Here is a 13,967-nt window from a genome sequence, read left to right on the forward strand (position 1 = left end):
CTTTTTTTTTTTTTTTTTTTTTTTTTAGTACCAGGAATTGAACTTGGGACCTTTGCGCTTATGAGGCAAGCAGTGGAACCACTGAGCTAAATCCCCTAAATTTCCTGCTTATCTTGAGATGGGCTCTCACTGCATTGCCTAGAAAAGCCACCCCAGGAGCTGGGGTTACAGGGGAGCCCCACTGTGCTGGGCCCAGTGACTGCCATTTGTTTGTGACTGGGTCTCCCTATGTAGTTCAGGCTGGCCTCAAATTTGTGCCATCCTCCTCCCCAGTCTCCCTGGTGCTGAGATGACAGGTGTGAGCTACCACACCTGATTCATGTCTAAAATGTCAATGGTAGAAAACAGTAATAAATAAATCCTTTGGGACTTTTCCCAAAAAACTGTCGAGTCAGCTGGGCATGGTGGTGCACACCTGTAATCCCAGCACTCAGGAGGCTGAGGCAGGAGGATCGCTGTGAGTTCGAGACCAGCCTGGGCTACACAGTGAGTTCCAGGTCAGTCTCAACTACCTAGTGAGACCCTGTCTCAAAAACAAAACAAACTCTCCAGTTATTAATACATAAACAAGCACAGGAAAGCTGTACTTACCTGTTCAAGGGGAATCACGAAATCATTTTCAGCAAAAATGAACAGCGTGGGGTTCTTTAAATCATAAACGTCTTCGGAATCCTTGACAATGCCTGAAAAGTGCGTTTCGGGGTCACACCCAAAAGGTGCTATCAGTACAGGCCGTGGGCATGGGTGGTCATAAAGACAGGCCGTCAGCAGATTGCAAGGTAACAACAGTGGAGGAAAATACCACAGCGCAGCAAGCTAAGTTCCCTCCTCTCCCGGAGAAAGGGAGCCCGGGAAGACGGCCTTGCGCCCCCTCTGGCACGCGTGCTGGGTGCCTTGCCCGGGGACAGGGCACCCGGCCGGGTCAATCCTGAGCTCCGCAGCATGCACTGCGCGATCGGAGCCAGCAGGTGGCGCCAATACGGCGCCAGCCCAAGACCGCCGGCTCCACAACCGCGGGGCGGGGCGGGGCCAACGACCCAGATTTACGGAGTTTATTTGCTGCTGTGTAAATATTTAAGTTTTTAACGCTAAAAGTAGGCGAAAGTACCACTGAGAGAAATAATTAAGCTAAATAAGCATCATGGTACTGCACATAATTTAAAAATTAAAAACGGGGTAGATGGTAAAAAGACAAGGATGACATCTGTAAAGGCACTTTACTGGAGATTGCAGTTATGGTTAGCATTAATTTTGGTACGTGTTGCCTTAAAACACTGAATTTGAAATAAATACTAAAGGCTATGTGAGCACACTGCAATCATAAATAAGCACAATACGTGCTTTGTAATATAAAAGCTTTATGAACTGGGCGTGGTGGTGCACACCTGTAATCCCAGCACTCGGGAGGCTGAGGCAGAAGGATTGCCTTGAGTTAAAGGCCAGCGCGGGCTACACAGTGGGTTCAAGGTCAGCCTGCACTACACAGCGAGAAACCACCTCAACCCACCACACACACACAAAAAAAAAAGCTTCATGAAATATCAGCATAAGAGCTTCGCGATATCCCAGAATACCCCGTGTGACGTTTCTATAGCAGAGAATCTCCTTGTGCGCGTCCCTGGGGTTTGCCTGTCCCTCCTCTCCCCTCCCCTCTCTTTTTCCTTCCCTTCCACGCGCGGTGCAGCCTTCTGGCGGGGGTGGGGGAGGCGCGTTTGCATAGCTGTGGACGTAAAGGAGAAAGGAGGTGGGGAGGGGCCGCCTGCGCGCCTGCTGAGGATGGGGAGATGGAGGCCCTGAGCTGGGCCCCGCCCCTGCACTCACCGTAGACGGACACCCCCGCCCTGATCTGCCGGTACTTGGTCATCACGTGGTGCACCACGATGCCGCCCCAGCAGAAGCCCACGATGCCCACCTTCTGGGCCCCACACTGCTGTGTCAGGTACCGCAGCACAGCGTCCACCTCCCTACCACGGAAAGAAGGGGCGCTCAAGAATCCAGGGGGCCGTGGTGAGCCCCAAAAGGGCAGTTAGACAATAGTCCCAGCACTCAAGACGCTGAGGCAGGGGGCATCGCCATGAGTTCAAGGCCCACATGGGGTACATAGCATAGCAAGACCCTGTCTCAAAAAATCAAAAAATAAGAAAGTCACAATTAACCCTATAACATTCTCTTAAGCATAACACATCTGTGTGCATTTAAATAAATACATCATGCCACTATGTGCAAGCAGTTATTTTCATAACATTACAGCAGTGATTAACTCAAGCATGGTGCACACACTTGAATCCCAGCACTCTGTCAGACTGAGGCAGGAGGATCACAAGTTCAAACCCAGCCTGGGCAACTTAGCAACTCAGTGAAATCCTGCCTGTCTCAAATAAATTGTAAAAGGTCTGGGAATGGAGCTGTTATGGCTTGCATGTGGATGTTTCCCCAAAGCCTCATGAACTCATGGGTGGGGATTTGGGGAGGTGGCTGGATCATGAGTGTGTGGTACTGCATTAGTCCGCTGGCTGGAATAGTATAGTTCTGCTGTGGCCCCATGGATCTACTGAAGGCAGAAGCCCCTCCCCCACCCTTCAGTGGCACCACCCACAGGCCTGTAGCCCTGATGGAATTAAAGGCAAGGTGAGCCGGCTGCTGGCTGCTGCCTGCTGCTGCCTCCGCCTGCCTGCCATGGACTGTTTCTCCTCCGTGATGCCCCTCTGGTATGCCACCAGCTGACTGTGGACTGAAACTGAGCTAAAATGAACCTTTCCTCCTTTAAGCTATGGGTGTCTGGCATTTTGTCTCAGTAACAAAGAAACAGCTCAGTGCAAAAGTCCTGAGTTCAATCCTCAGTGCCACCAAAAAAAGAAACATAGTGATTAAATCTCTATAATGTCATGAACAATAGTTTTGGCCATTTTGATTTTGAATTTTCTTGGCTGTGGGGAATAACTGCTTTATTTGGGAGGGCCGAGAAGGAAGATGACATTTCTATAAAAATTCTCGGACTTGAGGGACAACAGGTTGCATCTGTGCTCATGTCTGCTCCCCGTTTTCTGGGGACACCAGACTCCAGCCCTGGATGACCCTCCCAAGCCACCAAATCTGGGAGGGCTTCATCCTTGGCTGCTGGAGTGAAGTGTGTGGCTCAGGCCTGGCCAATCAAGGCAGATCAATCTCCTGACCACGGGGATTGACTCCAGGAGGGGCTTCTGAACCAATCAGAATCAAGGAGATAAAAATGAGACCTGCTTGGTTGTGAGGAGAGAGCTAATGGAAGGCAGGAGCCCCTGCAGCCACCTTGCCACCTGGAAGTGATTGACAGATTTGGCCTGAGAATGAAGCCAGCACACAGAAAGTGGAGCCAAGTGAGGCTGGAGACTGAGTCCATGCACCAAGACTTCTTTGAAGCTAAAAGCCGCCTCTTCTGTTCCACAAACCAGTAGCTCTCTGGACAAGGTAAGCATCCAGGAGAGGTCCCTGTCACTGGCAGACACCCTACTGCTCCTCCTGATTCATTCAGCCTTGCTGCAGGACCCCCACCGGGGCCAGGCAAAGACCCGACTCGTGGATGGAGAGATGGTGGAGGGCAAGTGTCCCTGCGGGCAGCCCCACCCCTCCTGTGGCTACAGCGTACTTGTCCACCTTCCTGGCATCTCTGGACTTAAACCACTCAGGGAAGGTTTTCATGTCCGCAGAGGGGCTCCACGGCTCTTTCCCCACGAAGAAGTCTGGGACGATGGTTCTAGAAAGCAAGGGGAGAACAGACTTTCAATTCTGGCTAGGCGCGTTTGTGTGCATTTGTTTAATGAATCAGTAGGGTGGCAAACCGGGTCCCGGAGCAGGGGACACAGCAGCTCTGGGCCATGGCTGCCCCAGCAAGCATGTGGCCAGAGGGCAGGTGGCACAGGTACAGGTGTCCGGCCTCCAGTGTGAGCAGGCAAGAGCCCGACGGGGCTGGGGGTGCAGGCCAGGGCCGTGAGACGCTCCAGCGTGGGACACATGGTCCACGAGAGGCCCCACTTGACTGAGAGCCCCACGCCTGTCCAACCTCCGGCCAGTCACCATGACCCAGCAATTTCCCAGCCCTGCCCAGCTACTGCGGGAACCAGAGGGCAAGGTCCACGGCAGGTTCCGGCCATGGCCAAGACAGCCGGCACGGGGAGCCGGTGTCATCCTCCCCAGGGCCAGCCTGTGGCCTGGTAACAGATACGCTCAGGCCAAGTCCGGTTCCTACAGCACAGAGCTTCTGCCCGAGCCCTGGCCAGGACAGGCAAGTCCCAGGCTGGCCAAGGTGCGCTAACGTGGCACATGGTCACTTTTAGGCATTTTTTTTTTTCTTTGGCAGTGCTGGGGATCAAACCCAGGACTGTGATTGAAAAGTACGATAAATGCTTGTTTTAAAATATGCACTGGAGTAAAAGGCACATTGCTGTGAACCCCCTCACTGAGAACAGGCCTACCCCATCGTCCTTGCCACTTCGGAGGCAGTGTCGCACTACTGCGGCTCCCTCCGTGTCCTGAATCCGCTCAGCACTGACCTGTTGTGGCCATTCTGCCTGTGAGGAAGAGCCACGCGGGACAGATCCAGGGAGGCAGTGCGTGAGGACCCCGCGGCGGGGTATACGAGCCTGCCTTTCTGTCCAGTGGCGCCCGGCAACAGCACTCACTGTGTTTGCGATCACCCTCGGTGACCCAAAGAGGACCAGGAGCTGCTTCAGGAAGTGGCAAGACCGATGGGACCAGCGTGTTGGAAGCGAGCAGGGGCGCTGAGAGGGATTCGCCAAACCGAGTCTCTTCCGGTCATTTTGTTTCATGGAAACAGTGTGGCTTGGTCACAGCCGGTGCGTCCCACCCCGCCTCACGCTCAGGGCTGGGCAAATAGCACCCTGCAGGGTCATGGCGAGGATGACGGGGTGAGTGTAACAGCAAGTCCCTGACGTGTGTAAGGACACGGGGAGGGAAGAGCTGGCTGCCAGGTGACCGGGGCCGCCCTGCAGTGGAGTAAGCCCCGGAGTGAGCCCCGGAGTGAGTGAGGCCCGGAGGGAGCCCCGGAGTGAGCCCCGGAGTGAGCCCCGGAGTGAGTGAGGCCCGGAGGGAACCCCGGAGTGAGCCCCGGAGTGAGCCCCGGTGTGAGTGAGGCCCGGAGGGAGCTCCGGAGTGAGCTCCGGTGTGAGCCCCAGCTTCCTAGGCCACGAGGAGGCGGCGTCCAGGGGCTGCTGGGAGCCCCGCGGCCGGGTCCCCATCTGCACTGCAGCGCAGCCACAGGCACTGGGGTTGGCCAGCGGCTCATTGCTGGGCGTGCACTGAAAGCTAAATCCCTGGTCCCTGAAGGGATCTGGGGACGGGAAATGCGGGAAAGGCATCTTTCCACCAGCCCCACACCGAGTGTGCCGGAGGCAGAGGGTGGAAGCCCCTCCCTGGGCTTCTCTTCACAGGAGAAGGGGCAGGCGCACCCTCAGGCCTCCCTGATCTCCTTTTGAAAAAAAAACAAAGGAAACCAGTGAACAGCTGCCCCGGGGACCGGGCTCCACTTCCAGAGGATGGAGAGGAAGAAGGCTCGGTCCACCCTCTGCCTTACTGCAGCTCTAACCCCAGGGGCCCACGGGAAGCCATGGCCACCTGCCCGGGCCATGACCACAGGCCTCCCTGCGATTCCCCGACCGTCTAACTGCGGCAGGCCACCGCCCGTATTGCCTGGCGGACCAAAGGCAGGGGACCCCGAGTGGAGCCAGGTCAGCACCACGAGTCTGCTCAGTTCCCTGTACAGGAGTAGAGCCCTGCACAGGGAGAGGAACCGGTGTCCCCCGGGAGGATCGAAGGCCTGAGATCAGGAGGGGTAGGTGTGGCTCCTCACCCCAGTCCCGTCACCTTCCACGGGGAGGTAAGGAAGGAGCCGGTGCAGACGAGAGTACGGCCAGGTTGGTCTGTCTGTCTGTCTGTCTTTCTGAATAGCACAGTCAAGGTTTTGGGTTGTTTCTTTGTGAAAGAAACCCCAGAAACGCACACGAATTTAGGCAGAGAGCGTTCGTACGTACGTGTATCCATTTCCTGCGATGAGGTCAGCCATGTACCTGGTGTTGGGCAGCTCCCAGCCAAATATGTCCTGCACGACGATGACGGCCTTGCCCGTGTCGGCAGGGGGCCTGGTGACATAAGCCCTGATGTGCTCCACCTGCACCTCGCGGCCCATCCCGCCGTACTCCAGCCTGTGGCCAATGTCGCACGGGCAAGGGCTCGCCTCATTGGCCATCGGAGATCCTGAAGTTGGCCGGGCTGGAAGAGAGGAACACAGGTCATTGGGAAGGCCGCAGGCCTGCGGGTCACGGAGCTGGTACACTGTGGGCAGACTCCTGGAAAAGGGTTCATTTCAACCCCATCTGTGGCACTTATGAGATGAAAAATTGATATTTCCGGTTCTGGAAGCGTCAAAGATTAAAGCCAGTGAGGATCTGTTCCTATCCCTAACACCGGACACGCACATTGAATGTAGCCAATGAAGAAGAATAGAAATGGTAGTGGTAGCTCTCACAGGAAAAGGGACACACACAACCCAGCCCCGCCAAGGAGCAGCCAGACGAGGAGAGGACCAGAGACACTGATGCCCCAGTGTGGGGACACTTCTCACAGCGGTGCTTGGGGTCTTGAGTCCAGGGAGGCCCTGGGACAGCGTTGGCCAGAGACTGGCGAGGAGGCCACCTCTGCCTGGTGAGCTCCCAAAAGTCCACTCTGGGGCTGGGGGCAAAACGAGGAGAGCTGCGTCACCCAGCTAAGAAGACCCCAGAAGTTCCCCTCACCCCAAATCCTGAGTGAGACGGAAAAAGAAGCGGGTGTCAAGTTTACACCCCCAAAGGAGAACCCCTAGGCTGAGAAATTAGCCTAACAAGTGACCCTGGGCCAAGGAACCCCTGTAACAACAGACTCCACACTCCGGCCGCCTGGAAGGTCACCGGCCCAGTTTTGAAAACCACATGGTCGAGCAAACATACAACGCCTAGAAAGCAGAGGTGAGAGTGGCTCTGACTCGAGGGCAGGCCTGCAAAAGCTCCTTCAAAGCAGAAAGCAGGAAGAAAATAATTGAAATGTGTTAACTACAACGCATGAAACCTCCCAGGGAAATACTGAAATAAACTCAGGTAGATGTAAAGTGGTCACACTCACTCATGGAGACCGATTCTCAAATTAGACTGTTTATAAAACTCGGGATCTATCTAAGCGGGCAGGGCACAGCTGTGAATGTGCACACAAAAGGAGTAAATCCCAAACAGTAACAGGAAGATGCATCTTGAGGCCCTAGAACACAGGGACAATCCAAATCCAAAACTAATAGAAGGAAAGAAAGAATAAAGTCAGAGCAGAAATTAATGAAATTGAGATTAAAATAAGAAAACAGAGCAGCAGTGAACCAAAGGACTGGTCATGTGAAAGGGCTCAGAGTAGGGAGACTTGGAGGGAGGAGAGGGGCAAAGAAAGTAAAAGTGATTAAGATGCGACCACGTATGCACCAAATCCCCATGTGAATGTTGTTTACTGCGCATCACAAACATGTACAAATACAAAAAAATGAGGGCTGAGGATTTAGCTCAGTGATACAAAAAAAAAAAGAAAAATTGTAAAAAGTGACGTTTAGGTTCATTCCCTCAAAAGATACAGATGGGTCCCTTCATTAACAAGTAGCAAGTACAGGCCTCCAAGCTGATGTAAAGAGCTACCGACGAATACTGTGATGTTTTATATCCGGATGTCTCTCCAAAGCCTCATGTGCTCATAGCAGGGCTTTTGAAAGGTGACTGGGTTATGGGGACTCATAACTGGCTTGCTGTTAGGAGATGAAGCCGTTTGGAAGAGTTGCGTCACGGGGGTGTACCCTGGAAGGGTTTATTTCCCTTCTCCTGTCTTTTCTCTTCCTGCTCCCACTGCCCTGCCTTGGACTGTTGCTCCTCTGCGATGCCCCCTGCCCGGCCACCCTCCCTAGGAGCCAACCTACTACAAAGTAAAACCTCGACAAACTGTTAGCTAAATCAATCTCTCCTTTAACTTGTGGGTTTTGGTATTGTGTCCCACCCATAAGGAAAATAACTAAGGCACTAACCCACAATGCAAATTTCAATGATAATTTTGTTTTTGTTTCTGTTTTTTCGTGTTTGTGGTGCTGAGCATTGAGCTCAAGGCGTCACACATGCTAAGCAAGCACCGTACCCCTGAGCTACAACCCAGCCCCTAAGAAAGACTTTATATAAAATATGTTCTATAAGTACAATAAAATTATAAATAAAAACTCAAAAGATTTAGAACTGAATCACAATGAAAAAAATCTATAGCAAAGTTGATATAATCAATGCACTAGAATGTGGAGAAGTCTTTACACCCAGATTGCATATTGTAGGCAAGAAGAATGGAAATAAGCTAAGCACCAAGAAGTTAGAAGGATGCCAAGCGTGGTGGTGCACACCTGTAATCTCAGCACTTGGAAGGTCAGGCAGGAGGATTGCCACAAGTTCAAGGGCAGCCTGAACTGCATACTGTCTCAAAAAAACAAAAACACACAAACAAAACAAGAAGTTGGAGGGGAAATAAACAGGATAAACCCTGTCTGAGTCCATTCCGGCTGCTGTAGTGAAACAACATAAGCTGAACAGCTCGTAAACAGCAGATAGTCATTTCTCTCAATCTAGAGGCTGAGCAAATCCACAGGCTGAGCCACTCTGGGTCCAGGAGGTGCCCTCCTCCTGCCTCCTCGCCTAGGGAAGAACCAGACAGTGCCTGAGTCTTTCCTGCGGACACTGGTCCCAGGCTAACAGCTCTGCTCTCAGGACCTCTCACCTCTGTGAGTCAGGGCCATTGCAAACCCAAAGAGGAAAATAGAAGGAAGCGACAATAAACAGTAGGGGAAAAATCCCAAGAGATTAAAATCTGATTCCTTGAAGAGTTATAAAATAGGCACACCTCTGGGAAAACTGGAAACAAAGATTAACACACACAAGAGCAAAACAATCTGAGAATGAAAAGGTCACATAAAGATGCTGGCTGAGGCAGGAGGATTGTTCTGAATTCAAAGCCAGCTGGGCTACGCAGTGAGTTCAAAGCCAGCCTGAATGTCATAGGGAGACCCTGGCTCACACACACACACACACACACACACACACACACACACACACACAAAATACATTTTTTTCTATGTAAGGGACTAAGGTATAGGCCAGTGTCAGAGCACATGGCTGGCATTTAGGAGGTCCTGGGTTCAATCCCCAGCCTGTAAAACAAAAACAGAAACTCTAAATACCATGAGACATTAGTATGAACAACTAACTGTATGCCAGTAAGTTTGAAAACTTACAAAATTCACAAATTGGTAAAACAGCAGGACTGTTTCTCAACTGGTCTATGTGCCTAACTTCAAAATTCAATGTAAGAGGGGGCCGGGGGTGTAGCTCAATGGCACGGCGTCTACCTTACAAGTACAAGGTCCTGAGTTCGAGCCCCGGTGCTGGAAAAAAATTCAACGTAAAAAGGGAAAAGGTAGCGAGATAAGTTTAAATGAAAAGAAACTAAAGAGAAGTAAACCCAGTGACACGGAGTGCACTTTATCGGGTCCTGGTTCAGGATGAAGAGCCGATACGCTACACCTGAGAGACACCAGGGCTGTGGACACCATGACAGCTGCTGTCACACCTCCATACGAGTTGGACAGCGGGCGAGGATGCGGCAGGCGGTCCTGGTCCTGTCCAGACGTGCGCTCAAGTCCTGGGAGCCGATGGGCCGAGACAGCCGCAGCTTATTCTCGAGTGGCTCATGAAAGTACAGGAGCACGACACAGAGGCTCAGGAACGGCCAGTGACCACAGACTCAAAGCAGAGCGGCGGTGTCAGTGCGCGTGTGCGCACGGTTCCTCCCACGTCCCGAACTTCCGCATTCTCCACAGCAGAAAGCTGGAGCTGAGGACCTGACCGGCAAACTATTCCCCAATCCAAACGGCTACATAAAAATCAGGGACAGACTATAACAAATAAAATACGGCTACATCTGGGGCATGAAAACTGAACCAGGCTAAGGCAGGAAGGAGAACACTGTGTGACTCCCTTCCTCAGGAACGTAGGGACAAGAGTGCAAGGCGAGGTGTGGACACGGGGAGTCTTGCACGCAGTGTGAGGGGACCTGATGCCATGATATCGGGAATGAGGAGATGGCTGTTAGACACTGGTGATGTGGTCACAGCGTTGGGAGACAACCTGGCGAATCCGCATCGCCATAGCAACAGGCGAAGAAAAGGCCTAGGATAAAACGCAGCAGCTGTAGTGGCTGAGCACCCACATTCCTTCAAAACCCACACGTGTAATCCCAGCACTCGGGAGGCTGAGGCAGGAAGATCGCTGTGAATCCAAAACCAGCCTGGGCTACACAGTGAGTTCCAGGTCAGTCTCAACTACATAGTGAGACCCTGTCTCAAAAAACCAAACCAAACCAAAAACCGGCCTGAGGTGCCGCAGCTTATTCTCGAGTGGCTCATGAAAGTACAGGAGCACGACACAGAGGCTCAGGAACGGCCAGTGACCACAGACTCAAAGCAGAGCGGCGGTGTCAGTGCGCGTGTGCGCACGGTTCCTCCCACGTCCCGAACTTCCGCATTCTCCACAGCAGAAAGCTGGAGCTGAGGACCTGACCGGCAAACTATTCCCCAATCCAAACGGCTACATAAAAATCAGGGACAGACTATAACAAATAAAATACGGCTACATCTGGGGCATGAAAACTGAACCAGGCTAAGGCAGGAAGGAGAACACTGTGTGACTCCCTTCCTCAGGAACGTAGGGACAAGAGTGCAAGGCGAGGTGTGGACACGGGGAGTCTTGCACGCAGTGTGAGGGGACCTGATGCCATGATATCGGGAATGAGGAGATGGCTGTTAGACACTGGTGATGTGGTCACAGCGTTGGGAGACAACCTGGCGAATCCGCATCGCCATAGCAACAGGCGAAGAAAAGGCCTAGGATAAAACGCAGCAGCTGTAGTGGCTGAGCACCCACATTCCTTCAAAACCCACACGTGTAATCCCAGCACTCGGGAGGCTGAGGCAGGAAGATCGCTGTGAATCCAAAACCAGCCTGGGCTACACAGTGAGTTCCAGGTCAGTCTCAACTACATAGTGAGACCCTGTCTCAAAAAACCAAACCAAACCAAAAACTACGGCCTGAGGGACAACTTCGTGACAAACACCGTGGAGGCTCTGGGGCAGAAATCCCTGGCCGCGGACCTGCGGATGGGGTGGGCACAAGACCCTCGTGGGTCTGTTTGCTCCCAGAACTAAGTTAACAGGGAGAGGGAGCGGGCTCAAGAAGGGACAAAGGACGGGAGAGCGCGCTGGGGCGGCAGAGCAGCGAGAGCAAGGCCCCATCGGACAGCAGGGGGCGCACTGTGCACCAGCTGAGAAAACGGGGCCCAGAGGAAAATCCTGTCTGGGCCTGCAGTCACCTCCGGCAGTTAGAAACCTGAGGGGGAGACGCAAAATGAAACTGCTTCGAAGAAACAGCCTTTTCCTTCCACCAGGGATTATTTTTTAAAGGAAGCCCAAAATACACATACCATGAAGAAAATCTGTTCATACACTTCTCCTTTTTAACCAACTGTAAAGGGAAAAAAAAACACTGCACTCGGGAGGCTGAGGCAGGAAGACCACAAGTTTGAGCCTAGTCTGGATAACTGAGTGACTTAGATCCTGTCTCAAAAAAAAAAAAAAAAAAAAAAAAAAAAAAAAGGGGGGGGGAGGGAAGCCTTTTTAAAAAAAAAAAAAAAAAAAAAAAAAAAAAAATTAAAAGGGCTGGGGAAGTTACTCAGTGTACAAGCCCTGAGTTCAGCCCCTAATACCACCAAACAATAATAAGTACATCTGAATGGTTCTTAAGTATATGAAAAGATGCCCAACTTCACTGGTGGGTGAGGGGATTATACTAGAGGTAATGGTGAAAAGCCAGGGCACACCTGGAGGACTGGCTGGAAGTCTGTTAACACAGAAAGTGTGCGGGTGGGGAAGGGGGTGGGCACTGGTAGAAATTGTGGGGAGCCGCCTAGCAAGGGCCAGCCAAGCGACAGACGAAGGAGGCCACAAGTCTCAGTTGCTTCCACGGCTGGACACAGTGCCTGACGCCCACAGCATAACAGAGGAGAGGGTTCATCTCACTCATGGTTTGGGGATTCAGTTCGTGGTTGGCTGCTCCAGGGCAGGAACGTCATGGTGGGAGGGCCTGGCGGAGCAAAGGGGCTTAGTGCATGGTGACCGGGAAGTGGACAGGGCCCGTGGGTGTGCAGGGACAGTGGAAGGACTTTCTCCACGGCCTCAGTGTGGGGGCAACAGTGGAAGCAATGTAACTGACCCCTGAAAGGGCAGGGGGTGCACTGTGATCTATTCAAATCCTAACTCCAGTCCCTGTGAACCTGACCCTAATTAAAAACAGGATCCTGCTCAGGGTCGGTGGCACATGCTTGTCATCCCAGCTACTTGGGAGGCTGAGGCAGAATTACAAATTGGAGGGCAGCCTAGGCATCTTAGTGGCTCAAAGTAGAAGATAAAACTATTTTAAAGGGTTGGGTATGGTAGCTCAGTGTGAGACCCTCAGTGCCACACACAAAAAGAAGGGGAAGGGTCTTTGTCAACATATCAAGCTACGAGATCGGGCAGGTGCAGTGGTGCGCACCTGGAATCTCAGCATTTAGGAGGCTGAGGCAAGAGAATCACCGTGAGTTTGAGGCTCGCCTGGACTACACAGTGAGTTCAAGGCCAGGCTGAACTAAATGTCAATACTCTATCTAAAAAAATATTAAAACACAGTTTATAAATAAATACACTACTGTAAAAGTGTGCATGGGAATGAAACAGTGGTTCCTAGGAAAGGAGGGAGACGGTTGGCTTGAATTGTTTGTTACTTTGTGTTTCCTTACAAAGTTTCAAGTTGGTACACAGGACAAAGCTGGCGCTGTCTTTTAAACTGGGGTGGGAGTGATGAAGGACTGTTAGCTTATTTCCTGCATTTTACTGAATATTCTTGATGTTTCATCATAGAAATAAAGTACTCGGATTTTAAGGAGAAGAAATGAATAAGTAGCTGTTCAGTCAAAGACAACAGGACTGCTCTTTGTTCTGTTTCCATCAGCTACTTACAGAACTAAGTCGGAAAGATGTCATAACTGCCCAGCATTGCTAGAAGCACATTTTGGGCCCCTGCACTATTGTTAAGAATTGATTCCAGGGCCGCCTTCTTTTTAGTGTTGTTCTGGGTTTTTTTGTTGTTGTTCTGTTTTTCTGAGCCAGGGTCTCAATATGTGTGCTGGCAATCTTCCTGCCTCAGTTCTGGGCGTCATGGTGTACTCCTGTAATCCCAGCACTCTGGGAGGCTGAGGCAGGAGGCTCTCACATTCAAGCCCAGATTGGGCAACTGAGCTGTTTGGTAAGAGCCTATCTCAAAATTCAAAAATGCCAAGGCCCTGGGTTCGATCCCTGGTACCAAAAGCAGGAGGCTCCTCTGCCTCAAGGCGGAACTGGTGGGGGTCAGGGCTGTGATCTCCAGTCGAGCACACTGGGTGGCAGCGGAGTGGCTGGGCCAGGCCCCTGCACCGGACCTACAGTACGACCTGTGGCAGGGCCCACAGTGAACGTGCACGCAAGGCCCACACGGTGGGTACAGCGCTGGGGTCCAGGGCCTCCCCTCTGCCCGACCCAGACGCAGCCTCCGGCCACACAAAACCGCACCTCCCGGCCTCTGCGGAGCTCAGTGGGCACGAGCCGCTGCCTGTCCGTGGCCTCCGCTCTTACCTTGGCTGGAGCTGGTCTGGGTGCTGCGAGCCAGGCTGGGTAGCACAAGGGCCGAGGGCCTCTTTATATAGATCGCCGGTCACACCTGTGCTAGGGCCAAAGTCCCCACGGAAGCGGACAGGTCGGCCAGAAGCCGGCGGGCGGGGCCGGAGGGGAGGCCCAGGGAGGAAATACT

The 13,967-nt window shown here is 52.4% G+C and overlaps 1 protein-coding gene across 5 annotated transcripts in view; it reads right to left on the minus strand.

Annotated features, from left to right (window-relative positions):
- Cmbl (carboxymethylenebutenolidase homolog) overlaps positions 1 to 13,967 on the minus strand; it is a 20,110-nt gene that overhangs the window by 2,067 nt on the left and 4,076 nt on the right. For 2 of the 5 annotated variants that reach the window (XM_010612063.3, XM_010612037.3), the window contains exons 2-5: positions 6,027 to 6,264; positions 3,626 to 3,733; positions 1,822 to 1,964; positions 592 to 683 (exon numbers count right to left, since the gene is read on the minus strand). In XM_010612063.3, the coding sequence (XP_010610365.1) occupies positions 592 to 683; positions 1,822 to 1,964; positions 3,626 to 3,733; positions 6,027 to 6,241 (558 nt within the window). In that variant the 5' untranslated portion in view covers positions 6,242 to 6,264. Of the gene's footprint in view, positions 1 to 591; positions 684 to 1,821; positions 1,965 to 3,625; positions 3,734 to 6,026; positions 6,265 to 13,792; positions 13,913 to 13,967 lie in introns of those variants that run through there. The other 3 variants (XM_010612056.3, XM_010612048.3, XM_010612042.3) reach the window with 3 other exon arrangements.

This window comes from Fukomys damarensis, unplaced genomic scaffold (assembly GCF_012274545.1).
Source record: "Fukomys damarensis isolate Sample0158 unplaced genomic scaffold, DMR_v1.0_HiC HiC_scaffold_1, whole genome shotgun sequence".
NCBI lineage: Eukaryota > Metazoa > Chordata > Mammalia > Rodentia > Bathyergidae > Fukomys > Fukomys damarensis.